General features: G+C 35.5%; 1 protein-coding gene across 1 annotated transcript in view; it reads right to left on the reverse strand.

Annotated features, from left to right (window-relative positions):
- The window catches only part of LOC104518184 (inositol hexakisphosphate and diphosphoinositol-pentakisphosphate kinase 2), a gene marked incomplete at its 3' end in the record, with an annotated part of 37903 nt that extends 17542 nt beyond the window's left edge, over window positions 1-20361 (reverse strand). Inside the window, exons 1-17 of the mRNA XM_029086528.1 lie at window positions 19969-20361; window positions 19250-19445; window positions 18413-18503; window positions 17435-17520; window positions 15873-16027; window positions 15369-15470; window positions 13419-13580; window positions 12178-12299; window positions 10527-10628; window positions 9883-9969; window positions 8860-8935; window positions 8665-8774; window positions 7541-7626; window positions 6735-6860; window positions 6518-6639; window positions 3229-3411; window positions 1106-1247 (exon numbers count right to left, since the gene is read on the reverse strand). Of these exons, the coding sequence (XP_028942361.1) occupies window positions 1106-1247; window positions 3229-3411; window positions 6518-6639; window positions 6735-6860; window positions 7541-7626; window positions 8665-8774; window positions 8860-8935; window positions 9883-9969; window positions 10527-10628; window positions 12178-12299; window positions 13419-13580; window positions 15369-15470; window positions 15873-16027; window positions 17435-17520; window positions 18413-18503; window positions 19250-19445; window positions 19969-20112 (2092 nt within the window). The remainder of the gene's footprint in view (window positions 1-1105; window positions 1248-3228; window positions 3412-6517; window positions 6640-6734; window positions 6861-7540; window positions 7627-8664; window positions 8775-8859; window positions 8936-9882; window positions 9970-10526; window positions 10629-12177; window positions 12300-13418; window positions 13581-15368; window positions 15471-15872; window positions 16028-17434; window positions 17521-18412; window positions 18504-19249; window positions 19446-19968) is intronic.
- Between the last annotated feature and the right edge of the window lie 1007 nt (window positions 20362-21368).

Here is a 21368-nt window from a genome sequence, read left to right on the forward strand (position 1 = left end):
AAAACTTCATGCGGTTCAACAAGGCCAAGCGCAAGGTCCTGCACCTGGGTTGGGGCAATCCCCAGTATCAGTATAGGCTGGAGGATTAAGGGATTGAAAGCAGCTGTGTGGAGAAGGACTTTGGGATATTGGTGGATGAAAAACTGAATACGATCCAGCAATGTGCGCTTGCAGCCCAGAAGTCCAACTGTATCCTGGGCTGCATCAAAAGAAGCGTGGCCAGCACGTTGGGGTAGGTGATTTTGCCTCTCTGCTCCACTCTTGTGAGACCCCACCTGGAGCACTGCAACCAGCTCTGGGGTCCTCAGCACAAGAAAGACATGAACCAGTTGGGAGTGGGTCCAGAGGAGGGCCATGAAAATTATCAGAGGGTTGGAGCACCTTTCCTACGAAGAAAGGCTGAGAGGTTGTTCAGCCTGAAGAAAAGAAGGCTCCAGGGAGGCCTTATAGTGCCCTTTCAATACTTGAAAGGGGCCTATAAGAAAGATGGGGACAAACTTTTTAGCAGGGCCTGTAGTGATAGGATGAGTGGTAATGGTTTTAAACTAAAGGAGGGTAGATCTAGACTAGCTATAAGGAAGAAATTTTTTACAATTAAGGTGGTGAAATACTGGAACAGGTTGCCCAGAGAGGTGGTAGAAGCCCCATCCCTGGACACATTAAAGGTCAGGCTGGATGGGGCTCTGAGCAACCTGATCTAGTTTAAGATGTCCCTGCTTACTGCAGAAGGGTTGGACTGCACGACCTTTAAGGTCCCTTCCAACCCAAACCATGCTAGGATTTTATGAAAATTCTAGGAGCGAGGAAGAGGAACAGGACAACATCTCTGTTTTAGAAGAGAACACAGACCCTATTTCTCTCTCTCTCTTGCATGTTCAGGACTAGTCTGAACTTCTTAACACCACGAAGAGCCCTTACATAGAATATGACCGCGTGTTCATCCTCTTTTTACTCTAAAATAATGCATATGGAATCAGACTGTGAAAATCCCTAACCCATTGTTGATTAAAGTTCTGCTAAAAGTGAGTTTAATAAAGAAAAGTTATGTTACAATTCTATTTGAAATATAAACAAGAGAAAACTAAATAAAAGGACAAAAATGTACCTGCAGACTTTGGATCTTCCATTCTTTGCCTGATCTGAGAAGTCAAGCTCTGGATCAAGGAATAGACCTTGTCACATGTCTTTACAGGATTTTTAATAACCTGCATTGATTTTATCAATGAGATGCTTCCAGATGGAGTAAGCTGCAATTTGAGATAAACACAAAATTATCTAAACAAACTGACTAGATTTGAAAGAACAGGGAGATAAGACAGAACAAATGAAAGATTCCAAGTATTGTAGAAAAAGCATTCAAGCAGGTTGCTATTACTTTTTGAAACCATTTCTCAATATATACTACCTTTGAAGCATTAAGAAATGAAATATATCAAAAAGTAGTAAGATTTACTAGTGATTCAAAGGTGACAAGAAATTCACAGAGCGGCTTATTCTATAAAGTAAACATGATCAGTTTCAGGAGTTCCTAAAACTTTTTTTGTTCCAAGACAGGAAAATTGAAAAGAAATTTAAATCTTTGTACATACTTAGCAACTTTCCATAACTTCCTTTTAAGTAACTATTGTATTCAAAAGCTTACAAAAATTCTGTAAGAAATGTTATAGTTAGGCTACGTGCCTCACAAAATATTTTTCTTCTACGAAGTACCCTACTTAGCGTAAATGGGAGGAAGAACCAGATTTGCAATAGTAACTGATACATGAAAAAAAGTTTGTCTCTTCCTGTTTTAGGTCTTTTTTTCTATAGGACTGCAGCACACAAACACAAACAAAAAGAAACCCTTTTAATGCATATATATCAAGAACATACAAGATGCCCTTCAGAGCTGACTTGATTATAGAAGCTACAAATTATCAATATCAACTTGAGTGTCACTAAAACAATATAGTCAACATCCATGTCAGTGAGGCTTAGTCTCATTCTTTCAGGAAAGTCTGAATAATCGAAAGTAAGCAAACAATTATATTAACAATAATTTATATATATAACACACATACATATTTGCACTTTCCTCATTTTCCTCAAATGCACAGGATAGTTTGAGTATGGAAAACTTCTGCCCTTTACCTAATAGTAAGCAGTTCCTACCTCCTTATTATGACCAAGTAAATCAATAGGAAAGGTGCTCTGGCACAGAAGAAAAACCCATATTGTTTTCCCAAATTGTAAGTTAAAAAAAAAAAAAAAAAAAAAAAAAGAAACTGCCAAAAAAGTTATTATCACTTTATAATACCAAAGGTTAGTTACTTTCAGTGATGGTTTCAGAAGGATGTGCTCTATTAGTTCCAGCCACCTTTCAAATTCCATTATATCTATAGCAAGAAGAAGGGGGAAAATAAATAAAGTCTTGAGACCTTTTACCCTCTCACTTTTTCCAAGTACTGCTGAATCAACTGGATGATACTTTTAATCTACGCATTTAAATAAATCCGCATAAAGTATACATGCAGGGTGGTAAAATTATTTTTCAATTATTTGCTCTCATTACCTTTCAGCAAATAGCAGTTTAAGCTTAAACCTTATATGAGGACTTGTATTTAGTTGCTACATCAGAGTAAGGGCAATTGAAAGAGAAAAAAGTTTCCTAAGAGTAACAAACATTACTTACATTTAAAACCAGGAACAATCATGTGTGCTCTGTACTAAGTCAGCACAACCTATATTAATATGCACTAATTTAGCATGTTAATGATACACTTCCTTTCACTGATTAGAAAGTATTCTACTGGTTTTCAGCATTCTAGTATTCTTAAGAGTTAAAAAAAAGGCCTCGTAGCAGATTGAATATTGAAACAACTGCAGTAAGCAAGCAATACATCTTGTATTACCACACGCTGTCAAAGTAAATATTACAGAAAGTGTAAACAATATAGTTTCATTTATTAACTAATTAAAATATTTTTAATGGAACAGTGAAAAAGATTTACAAATGAGGTCCCTGTCTACTCCTATTTCAAAGTCTGTAGCTATTCTGATTACTCAAATTGCAAGACAGCTCAAAATATCTAATATTGCAATTGGTACACATTTCTTTGTAGTTCAAACTATTTGCAAGCACACAAATGATTTTTCAAAACAGATACATAAAATCACTGCTCATTACTTTTACCCAAGAATTTGCATGGCTATTTATTTCATTTCACAGGAAACTAATTACGTGCTAACCTTATCGTAGTCATCAGCAGTAAATTCTCTGTCTCTCTGGAGAATTTCATGGAGTCTTGCTTTAACACGATGCTGACAGCTGCTTAAAGAATCACTGTCGCTGTCCAACAGACCATTCATATTAGCACTTTTTACCATCTGAACAAGGATAGGAGTCAGCTCACCCTCTAAGGCCAGTAGTCCCTGATGCAAATAATAAAATTCATCAGGCAAAAAGATAAAGATGAGAGTGTAAGAGTATCTTACAAAAACAGCTTAAAACACTAATTTAAATTCAAGATTTTATCCCTTGTGTATGGGTTACATAAAAAGGGACTTGTCAGACAATGCAGGTGTTTGCATAGAAACGGCCCCCAAAACACTGCCTTGGTGTGCTTCCAAAATGGAGAAGGCTGGAAACTTTTGTGACTTCTCTAGCAACTGAAGGGCTCTGGGATAAGGAAGGAAACAGGCTGGTGTCTCCTCAAGCCTGCTGACTGAGAAGAAAGCATGACAGATGGCTGAAACACTTCTGCACCAACACATGCAGCATGGAAATAAACAGGAGAAGTAAGAAGTTTGAACACTTGCAGAGCTTTAAGTTTATTCACCACAGAGATGTGGTGGAACAGTTCATGTGAATGGAGTTTTGCTGTAGCTAGAAATAGGGCCTTCTGGAAGCCACGAAGGAAAGGAGACAGAGTTGGGCTCTATATAAAGGAGCAGCCTGAACACGGGACCTTTGCTTGCACACCAGTGACAAGCAAGTTGAGATCTTACTTATAAGGATCAAAGGACAAGTAAGCACAGGGCAACTTCATGATGGGCCTCTGCTACAGACCACATGATTTAAAAGCAGAAATAGATAAAGCCTTCTTAACACAACCGGAGAAAGCCTCCTGATTGAGGCCCTGTTTTCCATGGGGGCCCTTAGCCCTGGATACCTCATGCGTGGGCAATATTGCAGGGGACAAGCAATCCAGATTTCTGAAAAACACCTTTGTTTTTTTATTTGACACAGGTTACTGATGAACTATCTAGCAGAGGCATTCCCCTGGACCTGCTACTTGGAAGTATTTGCTACTTGGAAGTATCAGGAACGTGGAGGTCATTTGCAGCCTTGACAATTAAAACCTGGTATTTTAACAGATCCTTGGAGAAGTGAAGAAGACAAATAATTGCATTAGAGCCCTGGAATTCAAACAAGCAACTTTAGCTTGTTCATGGAATTCTCTGGAGGAGCGTCCTGAAGGACAAAGGCGCCCAGGACAGCTGAATGATCTCCACAGACAACTTCCTCAAAGCCCAAGAGCAGTCCACTTCGAGATACGTAAAGTCATATAGAGGGTCAGCAAGGACAAAAAAAGAAACACACAGAAGATGGAAGCACAGATGGGCTACCTGAAAGGAACAGATAAATAACCTGAAAATGAGAGGTGGAATTAAAAAACTGGAGGAGATGTGGAATCTCCATTCCTGGAGACGCTCAGACCTTGACTGGGTACAATTCTGAGCAACCTCATCCGAACTGGCTTGGTGTTGTGTGGAGTTGGACAAGATGACCTGCAGTGGCTCCCTGAAACCTAAACCCCTCCAATGCTCTGTATTATTACTGAAACTCATTCACTTAAGAAATAGCACTTTCCTATCACTTGCACCACCTGTGTCCTCTCACACAATTAAAGGATTTGTATCACCAAAATGAGGAAATACGTGAATAAATTATTAACAAGTAGAGGTATTATGCATGCAAAAGGCTATTTGGGAAGAGGAGCAAAAGTGGAATTTGCCTAGCATGAAGAGGGGTAAAAGAATACTTTGGCAAGCATTATAGATGTAGGAAGTTCTGAATTCTGTGTTTTATATTAATAGTTCCTATAAATTCACATTTGTACTGAAAAAAAAAGTCCATGCATTTTAAATGTCACCACAAAATTTTTATAATTTCACATCAAAAAATATATGTAAAAATATTTCTACAGAAGTACCAAGATGTAGTACTGCTACCATGTCTTACTCATTAGGTATCCATTTTGACAGGCCCAAAGTAAAATGTTTCCTGTAACAACTTTAAGAAACTGCTTCTATTAATTTGAAATACAGCATTAATGTATAGTCTGTACAATTTCCCATTAAAATATATGCAAAGTAGTTTATTAATTCCACATTTCTAATAATTTTGAAACCTCTCATTTCCTCTATGAAGTTACAAAACGATGAATGAAAGATGGTTTCAATTAAAAGAGTTGCCTTTTGAACTCCAAATCTTCTGGTCCAAATCACTGAAGTGACTGAAAATTGCAATTTTCGCTTATACAAAAATTTGAGATACATTATCTCAAATCAGTTCTAATGTTGGTGCTTTAACCAATACACACAATCTATCACAGAAATCTGAAAAAAAAATTTGAGGAAAGTAAGCCCTAAACAAATAAGCAAGGTGCAAACTAAAAATAGCAGCCTGGGCTGTATCAAAAGAAGTGTGACAAGCTGGTTGAGAGAAGTGATTCTGCCCCTCTACTCTGCTCTCGTGAGATCCCACCTGGAGTACTGCAACCAGCTCTGGTGTCCTCAACATAAGACATGGACCTGCTCAAGTGGGCCCAGAGAAGGGCCATGAAGGTGAACAGAGGGCTGGAGCACCTACCATGTGAGAACAGGCTGAGAGAGTTGCGGTGGTTTAGCCTGAAGAAGAGAAGGCTCCAGGGAAACTTTATAGCAGCCTTTCACTGGAAAGGGGCCTACAGAACGATGGGGAAGAACTCTTTATCAGGGAGTGTAGTGATAGTACAAGTGGTAATGGCTTTAAACTGAAAGAGGGGTAGATTTAGATTAAATACTAGGAAGAAGTTCTTCACTGTGAGGGTGGTGAGACACTGGAAGAGGATGCCCTGAGAAGTTGTGGATGCCTCCTCCTTGGAAGTGTTCAAGGTCAGGTTGGATGAGGCTTTGAGCAACCTGGTCCCCTGGAAGGTGTCCCTGCTGATGGCAGGGGGGATGGAACTAGATGATCTTTAAGGTCCCTTCCAACCCTAACCATTCTATGATTCTGGAAGTTATTACTAAGGACTAAGTTATATTGCTAGGGTTGTATAAGTAAAACCTGTCTGTATCTGCTCAAAGAACCTCAAATGCTTGGCACATTAATTGGATAATTTTTCACACTGAACTAAACTCTTTCTTTCAAAACAGAGCCCCTGTATACACTGTGGACTCTAATAAACCATAAATCTGCCTCAATGTTCAAAAGAAAAAACAAACTTGAGAACATTAGAATTTTTAAAATTGAAAATACAATTTCACATTGTACCTTTGCAAAAGCCGCTGCAGTCATCTGAACTCGTCCCTCATCAGAAGCATAGATTTTGAGATCATGTCGGTAAGTGCTATGTAATCTAAGTAAACCACATCCAGGAAATCCAGCATAATCTCCTAATAAACAAACATTTTGCTCAAACTTTCCTTTTATACTTTATTATCTTAAAAAGAGATTTATGCTATTCAACACTTTTTTTTTTTTGTTTTACCTTGTCCACCTGGATACATACACCTGAAAGCCCTTCCAAGCTCCTCTGCTTGAACCCTGCCTGCAGGGGTCAATTCTCCTCCCCATTTTAGCACTAGAAGCAGGGATGGTTCATTTCTTCTATTATCTAATTGTACATAGAGAGAAGAGTTTAGTAGTGAAGTATATGATTTTTTTTTTTTTTTTTTTTTTTTGCATTATGAATGAAAATATCTGGACTATGCAGGGCTTCAGTAAAGATTCTCTTCAATATTATGAATCTTTAATAGCATTCTAACATTAAGAAAATATTGAACTGGAGAACTAAATGGACACTGAAACAGAGAAACCTGAAGTAGTTAAATTACAGAGAAAATACAAGTGAAAAACATGTAGCACAAAATCTGAAGCAAAAAGTAAATTAAGATAGAAAAATTAAAACAAATTGTATGCTAAATACTCTACAGTTATTTCAGTCAATAACCATGGGTCAAGGACCAGAGAAGCTTATAAAAGTTTTAAAGATAGCAGTAAATGTTGAGTGGCATTTTCCCATCCAGGCACAAAACACCTTCTTTGGTGAATCACTGAAGCTCCTTTTCACCCTTCTTTTGCATTACAAAAAAGCAGTGTTAGAACACAAATTTACTACATAGTTTTAGGTATATGATTCACCAGATTAATAGACTGGGTATCTGCCAACAATACAAATATTCATTTAAAACAACATATTCCTTCTTCTTAATACTAAGACGTGTTATACCACTAGAACATGACTATTTAAACACAAATGATATTAAGTGATAAGGTGCAAAAGTAATACAATACCTTCCTCTTCACTAGAAGTCTTTGGGCAACCATGAGGAAGGTATGTTAACTGTACTTTGCGATTTATGCCTGAAAAATGTCCATACCTGAAGTAATAACAGGAAAAAGTGAAAGCGGAAAAGAGAGAACCATTTTAAATATTTTCATCCAAACCTGCTATGCACCTGTAACAGGGGATAATAAATCTATGCTGCTCATTGATTTTTGCATGTGACCAACATTTATCGAAGCAATGCTTAGAACAAACCTAACTCAACAAGCATAGAATGACCACAGAAATATCACCCATTCTATAATGAAATATTTTAAAACACTATTTACTACTCTTTTTCAAAACACTGAACACAAAACTGGAAAAAAAAATAAAAAAATTTGCAGATTGCATAAGTAATTTATCTATGCATATCTACAACTGCAGTGGCTATCAGTAGCCAGAATCTGATCTTGCAGTGTAGATGGCCATTATTTTGTTAGCCAACTCAGTTCTCCAGCAGAACTCGGCATTTCAAACAATTGTCATAAATTTCAATAACTGTATTTGCCCTGATTTTTTTAAAAATTAAGGTTATCAGTTCTGAGACTCCAGACCTTTAAAAAACCTTAAGGCTTTAAATTTGGGGGGTTTTGGGGGATTTTTTTTTTTGTGTGTGGTTTTTGTTTGTTTGTTTGTTTTAATTCTTAACTATTTCAGGCTTAATATACAAAGCCTTATTTATGTGGAATCCTCCAAGTTTGCTGTAAGTAGACAGTTCTTACTGGCTCCATGAGACTTCATTATGTCATACACTGCAAGAAGCAGACCCTGCACTCAAATACTTTAAGCTTAAAAACATGCAAGAAGATAAAAATTGACTTCAAAGAACTTTTTAACATAGGAAGTTTACTGAGACACTAAATAAAGCAATGAGTTCAATTAAAAGGATAAGGAGAAAGAACAGTGAGATTACCCAGCTCTCCTTCATCATGTCAAACATGATAACCTTTCTCTTGATAAGACTTCTGCTTGAATTAATGTATCATTAGATATTTGAATGCAAACTTGCAATCGAAGTAGTAACTGGTCAAACAGGTGAAAATAGGAGATACAACTTTGTTGCTATGAAGCCTGAATACTAGACACTTACATTTCTAACACTGTCTTTAGCTGTTCAAGTTTTGCTTTACTTTCTTCAATCTCAGAATCATTGTTTTGCCCAAGTTCTACAAGGAGTTGCCTTGCTATATCAAGCACTTCCTAAAGAAAGGAAACATAGGATTTACTTAAATAAATAATTTTCTACTTATAAAATACGATAGCAGGAAAATAAAAACAAGCTTGCCTGCAACTGTTTTGGTTTTTTCAGTTTTAGTTTTCCAGATTTATATCCATCACATTTTTCAAAGAGATCAAAAAACCTTTAAAAGAAAGAATATTAATTAAAAAACACAGTTTGTAAATTAAAATATTACTTGAATAAGGGGCTCTTAAACTCAAAGTAGTCTGAAATTAGCACCTTTACACTATTTGAAAAGCTTGTTAAGACCTGCATTACAGAGGTCAAACCAACCATTCAAATCTCATTTCCCAAGAAAGTCTTGAAGACACTAGAGAAATAAGAGCACTAAAAATGTTCCCTTAGAAACCATAAAAAAAAAAGGAAAGATATTATATATATCAAATGACATAATATTCAAATTTACAGCTATGTAAATTCTTAATCTTCAAGAATGATCCTGAACAGAAGCAGGGACCAAATACACCAAATGAGCAGTCCTACACATTTGCAGCATCTATTTCTGAATGCAAGAATCTAATCCCAAAACAAACAAATACTTTTTACTGAAATTGCACCTAATTCCAGGCAAATTATGTAAGGCACTTGAGGAATGTTAACATAAAGACGTTATCTACCAGAAATTCAGAGTCATCAAACTTTGACAAAAGTAAAAGACAAAAATGTGGTGCAGCAAGATGACAGTTCATACAAGAACAGCTATGATAAAACAAGAAAGGTAGAAGTCACAGTCAAATGGTGAACCAGAAATATTCTCTGCTGCATTATTTTGAATAAAGACATCTATAGACACAAATGCATTTTCATTAAGATCAAGCAGGACTGTTCACAAGGCACAACATGTGATGAAGTATCACTGCAAAAATAATTTGACAGTCCTGTTAGAAAGAGAGGTGCATGCTTGTTAATTAGCTGAAACATCAGTTAGATTTACAAGAAAACAAAACAAAACAAAACAAAAAACAACTTGTCTGAGGCAATTCCTGCTCAATTAATTGTCTGCACATGCCCAAAAAGTGAGCTCTGCTCTAAAGCATCCAAACTAATGTTTACCAAGATTCTACTTACTTCTGATGTTTTACTTCCATTTTCATTTTTTGTTTTGGTGTTCGGTCCCCATGGCGTATTACAGCTATAACACATCTAAGCTCCATCCTGAAATTTCAAGAGAGTTGTATTTCACAATTCTATATTCAAGGGTCTTCTATTTAATATTAAAACCACCACGAATCAAGCCAATTGACAAAGTCATAGTTATCGGACGTAACTACAGAAATGATGGAAGGATATGCAAGAATATAAGGTTAACTGAAAATGATGTAAGGTATAAAATATAAATACTGATTTTAAGACTTGGGTAACTACAGAGTATCTATTTTAAGTAGTTTTTAAAACAATAATTTTGAAGTTCATTAAATGAGAGAGCATGTTTATTAGAAGCATATATTAAGTTTGTGCTGGAATAATGATTAGCAGTGAAGGAAGCTATGCATAAAAGATGCTACACTTGAAAATCTGCTCTTCTATACTCAGCTTGACTAAGGGTCAGAAACTCTGATTGCTGGCATAGCAATTGTGATTCCTTCCTTGTTTTCATCACACAAAACAAGCGTTCATAGGCCAGTGGGCACACCTTGTGAAGAGAAAACAAATTTCATACAAAAGTTAGAGTAGGAGTTTGCAAAATTCAGGTGTAGCTACTATTTTCTTACATTGTTCCAGAGGTGGTTGGCACAATAGGGATGTCTTCAGCTTCCAAAGGAATTGACCATGGTATCTGAAACTGGGGAGCAAGTTCTCTCATTATGATATTTCTAAAAAAGGGGTTAAAAAAAAAAACAAAAAAACAAAACAAACAGTAATTTTAAAGCACAGCTTACACAGCACATACAAACTCCAAACTAAACAGAAAATATTTTTAACAATGTGGTTTTTAGAGTACTAGCAGTCATGAGTCCCTAGATCTGTATTATTCTTTTAATTGTATAATAAAAACTTACTTAAACAACAATTTAAAGCTATTACAACTGCTACAGAGACAACATTAGGCTAATGGCCCTGGATTTGTAAGAAACCTCAGTTTTTGAACTCCAGTTCCTAAAAGAGTTCCTTGGATATGATTTAGCCTTGTTCATTTAAATACTCAGATAACTGACTTGATTGCCCAGCTGAAGTCCCTGATAATCAGCAAGTCATTCTCATCAAATAGTAACTGGTACCTTTAGTGGCAATTTCTTAGAAGTTTCTGTGATAGAACTGGAAAAATAGGCAGTCTCTGGTCATAACTACAAGATGATAACACTGCCTCCACCTACAGAAGGTCGTTAAATCTTCCTAATGTTCTATCTCCCAAGTGTTTAACCAAAAGATACTGAACTTCAGATTAATATCTACATAAGAAGCAGTAACACTGAGGAAAAAAATTGTGCATCTTAAAGTAGCATAAGACAAAATATAATTTCTAAAAAGCCTGAAAGAAATCTGCTATTACTTAACACTGCAATTTATTGCATAATGGAATAAAGCATAAGAAAAAATAATGAGATAACTTTTTTCAGAGAATTCAACAGATACAACAATTTGAATAAAGAGGAATCAAAATGGGTCTGAGAATTATAACTCAAACTCAAAAGTGGCCTAACACAACAAGACTACAGGATTTCAGTTTAGCTCTTCCTTCATTTACTAAGATCCCAGACCATTTGATAACGCAGAGTCATGCTGTATCTCATCAGTGCAATCTTACTGTAAAGCCTGTTTAACTGGCCAAAATGGGACCACTCTGCTGTGAGGGCAACATTTAATTGGCATAGAGTTCACTACTCAATTCTGTACAATCCCTTGCTACATCTTTTTTGCTCCCACTAGCAGAGAGAAGTTGGTATGACAGAAGACACCTTGATATTACATCAGTTTGGATTTATCAGTATGAAACCCACAAATATGCAAGTACACACCAGCTTAAGCTCAAAGAGAATGCACATTAATTTGGGCACATATTAAACAGCAGCAAGCATAACCATCCAGTGGTGCTTCTCTACTTGAAAAAAATCTCAACTACCTTTAAGAACATAATCCAGCTTTCAATATACTTATTCAGTTAGCTTTAAGTGTTCACAAACACTCAGACTCAGATGTTTTGAATCATTTTAGGAATAAGGAATTTATTTAGGATTTATTGATTGATTTAGGATTCTTTTTAATATTTTATTTATTTTATTATTTAATTTAATTATTTATTTTATGTGATATTTAATTTTAAATAATTAATTTAGGAATAAGGAATAAGTAGTACATGAACTATAGTCACATACAACAGAGTGAATAGCAAAACTTCTCTGAAATAAATAAGTAAATTCTTACCCCAGTATCTTAGCACAGTCATCATAATATTTCATGGAGTTTTTCACAAAACTGAAGCCGTTCACATCACAGACATAGGATTGTCCATTAGCACGCAGCAAATCAAAGCCACAAACTGTTTGCTGTTTTAAGAATAAAAGTTATTGATCACCTTCCTTAGGATTCTTTATTCTAAATAAACTTTATATTTTAACATATTACTCTGAAAACATGCCAGAAATATGACACATTTTATACTTAGTATCTTTTGCCAGTTCCATGTTAGGTTTACTCATGTCATGTACATATCTTTCTCTTTTCAACTTTACAACCCCAACTTGATTCTACCCTTCCTACATATCCCTAGCAGTATCAGTATTGAATATCAAGTTTACATGTGCACAAACTTAACCTTCGAGATTTACAGCAGAAGTAATAATGAGCCTAAAAATTCCCCACTCTGATGGTGGTTTCTCCCTACACATAGTTTTTAAGGGTGGTGCACAAGAAATTACAAAGTATTGCAAAAAACATTTTTGTCCACATTTAAAGTTGACAGGATAATTTTTATATTGACATAATACTGACATTATTAGTACAGGATACTAGATGCTACTTCAACAGATTACTTTTTTAGATCTCAGAGTCTACGTTGCTAGATGATAAAGGTTCACAACCTACAGGCTCCAGAATGCCATCATAGTTACACACAGATAATGAGACAGACTGAAAGACAACCTTTTACTCAGACAGGTGAAAGGAGGGTAAGAGATTAAAGGAAGTTTTAAACAATGGAATTTTAAAACTATACAAAAATGGAAACTATCATACACTTCAAACAAGGACCTAGTTATGCCAGTACCAAATTAACATTTAATTGGACCCAATGTAAACAGTAGATAACAAAAGTTACGAAAACTTGACCTTGAAATTGTGTTCTACTAACTTAAAACCATTAACAAAATGCGTGAACATATTATGCATAAAACAGATAACACTGTGGACTAGCAACAATAGCAACATGTGAATTCAGGAAATTTACGCAACATAAGCAGCCCATCCAGAACTTTTCAATGCATTAAAGGAAGAATTATTTGAGATTAAAAAAAGATGTGGATGTGCAAGTTCAACTTTTCACCTTCCTAGGAGTTCTGCAGCAATTATCACTGCTGGTTCTGTGCACTAAAACCCTAGCAAAGTTTATGTAATAAACAATCAATTAACACGAAGTGTTTGATCAGATAGGAAAGTAATCAGCTTACTTTAAAGGCAAGGCATACTTTCCAAGCAATTAATTTCTCTCTTGCATTCAGGATGACTGGATACCTCACTTCTTTTCCTTCACTATCTCGTTCTACCTTGCCATCCAGAGCTGGAGACTTCCGGGCTTCAGCATGAGCATAGTCTGGACCTACTGTGTACACCTTTATCAAAAAACAGGAGCTCTTGATAGAGTGGAATTAAATTACATTACATGTATGCATACACCTTCCTAAATTTATCTCAAATGTGATAATGACTTCAAAAAATACTAGCTGCTTTAATAACTGAAAAGGTCACTCTAAAGTACCTTCCCTCAATGGCATTTTCTGCCTTCAGAGAACACACATCACTTACTGACAACCTAGCATAAAGCAACAAGAAAAAACAGGTGGAGCACAGGTAAAGAAAAATAATATAACTTTATGAATAAAAATTAATTTCTTAATTATGGTGGTACAGAGGTAAAGAATAATGTTTTCCTCTCCAAAACATCTGCAGAAACTTTGAGAACAGATTAATTTGAGATTATTTGAGAGTTATTTCAATTTACTTGATTATGGAAACCTGTCTGCAAGACTAAGTGATTCTCTTAATTGAAAAAAATATTTTCATATTTTAGGCAGGACTAAACAAAGCAAAGATCTACCTGGTTTTAGCACTACAAGGCAGGGGCTTGAAAGAATGATTGTGCTACCTACTCTGATGCATTTTCAATGCTTACTGAAAGGATTGGGTCATATGCTAGAAGAGACTTGTCAGCAGCTTTCAAAAATGGGTTATTGTCACTTCAATTAAAAACAAAACTCTAAGCTTTGATAAAGAGTATTCAACTAAACTAGATGACTGCAAATACTGCCTATCTAGTCAACTTAGGCAAGAGGGTGAGTTGGGTGAAGCTGCCTAATATCAAGCTGACAGTCTTGTTACCTGAAGAAAATCTGTCATTTATTTGGGGTGGTGGAAGTCCACAGCTGTTGCTTGATGACTACAGTACAGCAAGTAGTCAAAACAGTCCCCACCCCTCAAGTCTTTTCAGGCTGCAAGAAACTTTTCTTTTTGGAAACTGTTCTTAAAGCTCTTATCCAGACATCTATAAACTCAGATTAACCTATTGTAAACTGTTGCACACTATGAAGAGCACAGCTCATGAAAACATAGCAACTTAAAGAAGAGTGAATTTGTCTGAGAACATAAAACAAGCATTACCCTCTTGTATCACCAAGTGGAAGAAGTTGACTGCTCTTTAGCCTAAGACTGGAATAGATATCACACCCCCTAAACCTCCACTTTTTGTCTAAATACAGCGATCTCTCATGCATATTGTAAAACATTGTTTCACATGTTTTGTGATGGCTTAAAACAGCCAGACCTAACACAAAGGGAAAAAAAACAATTTCCATACACGGCTGGCTTAACACCTATTCTGTTATTTCTCTATTTTAACACTCATGGTAGCTAATCTTTACATCTGTTAAGAAAATAAATGAACAAAAGAGTGAAAATAATTACAGATAAGGTCAATGCATTATTTTTTGCAACTTCATATAATTTTAGTAAGTAACTTTTGTTTATTAATTAGAATACTAAGATAGTTGATAAAATCTATTTCAATTACAGATTTGTTTGTTACCTTCAGACACAATATCTAAGCAGCATCTATCTGTTTACACAGTTAGGTATATGCTGTTCTGGCACTAATACTATACAAAAAAGAAAGACTATGTGTTCGGTAATAAGCCTCCAGCACTTGACTCCAGCAACATAAGCCAAGCTGTTCTATATTACAAGTACTGTGTTTAGCTAGAATAAGAATTACATTCTTATGAAATATACCAAAACTTAATTAAAATTAATCCTTGACACAAAGATATACTTTCATCTTTAAAACTGACAAGCTCTTGGAGCACTTGATTATTCTAAATATAAATAAGAATGTGCAGTTGTCATACCTTCACATCAGTACCATCTGTAGGCATGAATTCCTCATAAATATAGGAGCCTGTTTTTCTCACGCTGCTTTCAGGGGAATAAACACTGCTTCTGCTGCCAATCTGAAATGAATATTTTTCTATTAATAAACTCATAGGCTACTACCTGAGAAACCTCAAAACTCCTTAACACATCTGTACTGAGAAAACACCATCTGTACCAAATGAAGCAAGAAGGTTTTAATTGTTCCCAAAAGATTTTTATAAGATTCTAAAAGTGCACTGATAGTTTATGCTTCTTTTACCTGTAAGAATAGGCAGTGGCTGACAGTCTACTGAAAGGAACAAGAGTCTTCATTCAATCTACATATCCTCCTGAAATTAATTTATCTGATCTGTCACTATTCCTACACAAGTAGGACATGACAAAATAGGTCCCAGCTAACATATGCATAGGACAGAATTACTCTGCAATTCTGTTACACATCTACAACTTTTCCAACAGCTTTACTACAATACCCTCACCTTTCGAAAGAGCCTCTGGCTTCCACCTCCAGCAGATGTTGGATAATAAATGTAAACATTGTGGTCCTCAGCACTAACTGGCTTTTCTACAAAAGGCTTTTGGAAAATTTCTCCATTCACTTCCACATGATCTTCTCCTTCAATTAAGCTGCATTCTGGAGAAACAGTATGAACAACAGCAATGTAATAATATAGTCATGGAACTAAATTATTAGAGATATGGGGTAATATTTAGGTTGAAATAAAAAGATTATATTACATTTTTGGTTCACTGATTTGTTACTGACTACACAAAGACTCGATGATCATGTCCTGAACATGACTGCTGTACCACGTCTATACTACATTACTTTAATACTGTCTTCCAGGATTTCTGTTGATTCCCTCAGTTTCAAACAGGAAACCGTCTCCTACACATGCACAAGCTTCCATGGTGGTATATTTTTTTACGTGTTTTGAAGACAGGGGTAGGGCTGTTTACCTCTTTCTTCAGTGCCTTTCTGTGAAATATCAGGGGGACAGACGGATAATAAACATGGTGCAGTGCCAGACATAACAGTATTTTTAATAGGTTGAAAATGGCCTCACACTGTGTGATTAATGCACATGGCACAGAGGATTAGGTCCTCTGGAATCAGGGATCAGGAATCTCTTCACTACTGGTTGGCTGCAAGTAGCAGCTTTTATTTCACTTTTGTAGCATAAATGAGTCCTTTTCCCACTAGATTACGCAGACATTTTAATCTAAAATTCCCTACCTCTTAAGAGCTAGACCACAGTAATACTTCAATTTTCTTTATTTTTTCTTATCTCTTACTCTTGTGTTTTGACCTGTCATTGAAATCTCCTATTGTTGCTGTAAGATTTCATTTTAGTAGAAAAATTTGTTACATTTGTTTTCAGGCACAGAAAAAAATTAATTCCAGTTTATATTCACAGTATATAATCTGCAAATCTGTCTGGACTAGGAAAAAAAAAAACAAACAAACCTTACATGGTTGCTTGCACTTAGAAGGGAAAGTATTCATAGTTGGACTTGTTTCTGTCAATATTACTTCCCTACATAAAATTACGAATTATTGTAGGTAATGTAATATCATGAATGCTGCTCTTTTTGGTGATATATTAGGGTCCCAGTGTGAGTTTGGAAGCCCTTACATTCTAGTTGTTCTATGATGGCTGTAAAAGGATTGTGACCCCAGGTTTCAGAATCATGCTTTTCAGATGCATAATTGTATGCCTTTGGCTGGGATGCAGTTAATTTTCTTTACAGCAGCTGGTACGTGCTATGTTTTGAATTTGTGACCAAAACAGTCTTGATGTTTTAGTTATTGCTGAACAGTGCTTACACAGCATCAATGCCTCTTCCATTTCATACACTGCCCTCACAGCCAATAAGGGTTAATCTACAACAATACTTTAAATATCGGAGGAGAAATCAACCTCTGCACCAACGAATTAATTGTCTAGCAAGTGAAATTTAGCTTTCCGCTATGTATGTACTGTTCTCCAGTGGAATCAAAGAGATGCCAATGGCTGTTATTTTAGTCATCAGTTTTTACCCTGGGGATTGTTTGGATCACGGTTTAGAACTGCATAGCGAGGAAGTAAAATGCCTTCAGCTTTAAGAATACTGTATACTTCTCTCCTAGAAGAAAAGAACAAAAGTTGCACAGTAAGACAGCAAATCCTGTCAATATTTTTAATTTACAGTCCATGAGTAAGGGAGGAGAAAAATACATACTAATTTTTTTTTTTTAAATAACACAGGACAAGATTATATATATAATACCCTACTTGTTAATATAATGCTTTAAAGGTCACTGACACAGCTGTACTTCTGCAGTGATCTCATCAATATCAGTAAAAGTGCAATTTGCTATGCCAGTCCTGTCCTCTCCACTCTGTCAGTACAGCAATTTGGATAGAACAATTCTCTTGTTAAAGGAGATTACTAACATGAAGGGTTGAAAAAGTTTATACAGTACAGCAGCTGAAGGCATCCAATATAGCAAGTCTGCTCACTGTTCAGAAGGCTCCAATGTTTATGTATTTTGCTCACTATTGTTTTGTTAGTATTTGCTACGCATGATTGCAGCCCCAAAAGAAAATTCACTTTGAATAAACACACACTCTTGAAGACCAAAATTTTCTGTTAAGTATCCACTTAACAGAAAAAAAGACCTTTAGTAATTTACATTAGTTCTACAATTATATGAGGTTGTACAGTTGCTATAAATTCCTATGCTATACATATTTTCAGAGTTTAAACTTTTTTATTTGATCAGATATAGACAAATATATCAGCAAATTTCTACCTTGGTAAATCTTCAGATGCATCAACATCAAAACAGTAAAAGAAAAAACACACCTAAAGACATATCCCAGAAAACTATGCATAAATTAATAAAACATAGCATTCACTGTAATTTTATTTATACTATTGTACAATACACTGGAACTGTTGCTATGCAATAGCAACAGCTTTTCAAAGTCTCCAACTTAGAAGTAGTCTGTAGTTTACTGGTAGTGTTACTTACCTGTCTTGTATGTGATACTGCATATTCAAATCATTTATTATGAATGGATTCCTGAGTTTTGCATAGGCAACTGCTTTGTCCAGTGGAAATCCTAAAATATTTATTAAGGTAAATAAAACCAGGAGACACAACACCAGTAAATAGTTTGGAATGTTCATCTTCAAGCTTTAGAGTACAAAGAGAGATACGGCTTAAGGGGGAGGATGCTCTGTCAACTGCAGACACACATAACACCAGCTTAAGACAATCATGAAACTACAGCGTAATTTCAGTATAGGCTGCCAAAAGTAGTGGACCTGTCTCCAATTCCCTCCTCCTCACTCCACATGCCCTCCACTTTCATAGGGCCAGAACCAAGGCTTTTATTGCCTCTGCTGCAAAACGTGATTTTTAACTTCAGTGTACTCATCTTTGGTTCACTGCCCAGCCTCACAAAAAAAATTTTAAAAAGATATTAGCAGAGATACATTAACAAGTGGCCAAAGACCTAACACTTCAATTGAGAAAGCAACATGCCTTCAGAGTTACTGAACCAAGTAAGTATTAGATCACTATTTCCACTGGCTCCATAAATATTTACCAATGGAATGGCTATTTTAAATACCATGATAGACAGAACTTTCTCAAGCAATGAAAACAGTATAATTTTAAAAGCTTTTATTTTAAAAGTCAGTTGTATTATATTAAAAAAAAAAAAATTATCACTTCCTAGGAAAATCCAAACAAACTACATGACAAAAAACCCAAACCAAAACAAAAAAAAAACCCAGAAAGATCCTCAAACTGGTTAAAGTATTTAGATGTCAAAAATATTTATTGTATTATTAGAAGATTTACCTTTAGAATGAAAAGAAATGAGACAGTCACATAAAGGCCAGTTTTCTACTGGCTCATTCAAAATAACATCCTCTTCAAATATTACCACAGTTATGTACTTAAACATGGAGAGGCGTTCAAGAATTTCTTTCATTGGTTTGGACTTAGATTTCTTAGCCATTGAACAAATCCCAACTGCAATTTGTCTTTCTGGTGGCTGAAAAGTAGGGGAAAAAAGCAATTATTATTTTTAAGTTTTCTCAGAACACAACAGGGTTTTAGCAGCAGAATACCAGAGCAGATTTTACAACAGTAAAATTAAAAAAGAAATGTTGAGTCTCTTCAAATGGAAAAATCAAAAGTTAACTCAGTGGCAGTGGACAACATACACAAAAGAAAAATTATTGATTATCTTTTGCTACTAAATATCCAAATAAATAAAATGAAGGCTATGCCATCAAGTTCATTCCCAGAATCCAAATCAAGTCTGCAAAGCTGGCACACCAACCTCAGCTGCCATGAAACTCTGTATTAAGGTCAATCACTTCTACTTCAAAGTTCAGGGTATACTTACTTTTCAAGTGTACTGAAAAGTAATTTTATCATTACCTGAATATGAATAATTTCCCAATTCAGAACACAATTTCAGTATTAGACTTTTGGGCTCTTAATGCCATTTCAAAGTAAAATAATGCTAGAGAACATACAGGATAGTACACACTTGTCCCTACAGTACGTACAGAGTCATACTCTTCCTCTTCTTCTTCCTCATGGTCATAGAAGTGTTCATAATCTGTAGATCTGGCTGAATCCAGTAATTCTTCTCCATCTTCTCCACCCACAAAGAATCTAGGAGGATCATTCTCTGTTGCACTAACAGACATGGTTCCAAGATCTATAGAGATCTATTTAGAAACTGCAGCCACTTTGGCAGCTGAGACACTGGGCATGTTTCCCACTGACTCAGGAACACAAAGTCCCCTGCTCTTTGATGTTGCTTGCGAGGTTGTTGCCACTGTGACGATGTTGTCTGCGAGGCACTGTTTAACTGGTATCATCTGCTCATTATTGGTTTGTCTTGCTGCTCCAAGAAACCCACAATAGGCTACTGCTTCCCTGAGATAATACAACTTCTTAACCTAAGAGAAATATCCAAACAAACAACAAAACAAAAAAACACACTTGATAAAGGCACATAAAAATAAATGCTTCTCATTTACAAAAAGCATTTGGACATTTACATACCTCTGAGCAAAGCATCAGACATAAAACCATGCACAGTACACACAGTCTACACTTTCACATGTATGTTTAGAGCAGGGGGAATAATTTCAAGATATTTTCAAACTACTGACACGGGCATTTTAAAAATAGACAATATAATCACTAAAGTAAAAACTGTCAAATGCATTTTTTCCTAATTTAAGAAGGGTAAAGTGTGGAGTATATCTTTTACTCAAAAAATCTTTTATACAACAAAAATCTTCACCAATATTTGCAATATTTAACTCACCATCCCTCTCATCAGCTGTTTTTCCCACAAAAGTTTCCTGATCAAATGGCAATGGCAAATAGACAAAATGCTAAGGAAAACCATAAAGCCTCCATTAGGACTCTTCTTAAATAGTAACCTATTCTTTTAAAAACAGTGAGTCTTCAGTCTGAAAGCAGAATGTGACAGCTTGATGTTTGCTAATTTATTTCCAACAAAGCATTGCTTTATTGTCACAAAGAAAAATTAATATTTACAGAGATGTACATTAGGACATTTCTGTCAAAAGTACTTCTAAGCACTAATGTACCAGTGAAGTGAACACATGTTGTACCCTTTTAATCAGTCATGTGAAAATAAATTTTTGGCCAAATAACTTGTATTCAGAAATAGAGACTCAGAGCTCAGTCTTCTTTTGTTTTTACTAGGTAACTGTTCTTGTTATAGGTTGTGCATGGCTTTACACTATTAATTATAATCTTTTTATTACTACTCTGGAAAACTAATAAGCAGTTACTTGTTTAGAAGCTCATCTGATCAAGCGCTTCAGGTTAAGTTGTTTATTAGTCAGATCACTATGTAAGTGCCATTCAACAATCATGTCTCAGCAAAACTGAATTTGTCTTTAAATATCTGTCAAAATTATTT

This window comes from Antrostomus carolinensis, unplaced genomic scaffold, assembly GCF_000700745.2.
Source record: "Antrostomus carolinensis isolate BGI_N321 unplaced genomic scaffold, ASM70074v2 scaffold29238, whole genome shotgun sequence".
NCBI lineage: Eukaryota > Metazoa > Chordata > Aves > Caprimulgiformes > Caprimulgidae > Antrostomus > Antrostomus carolinensis.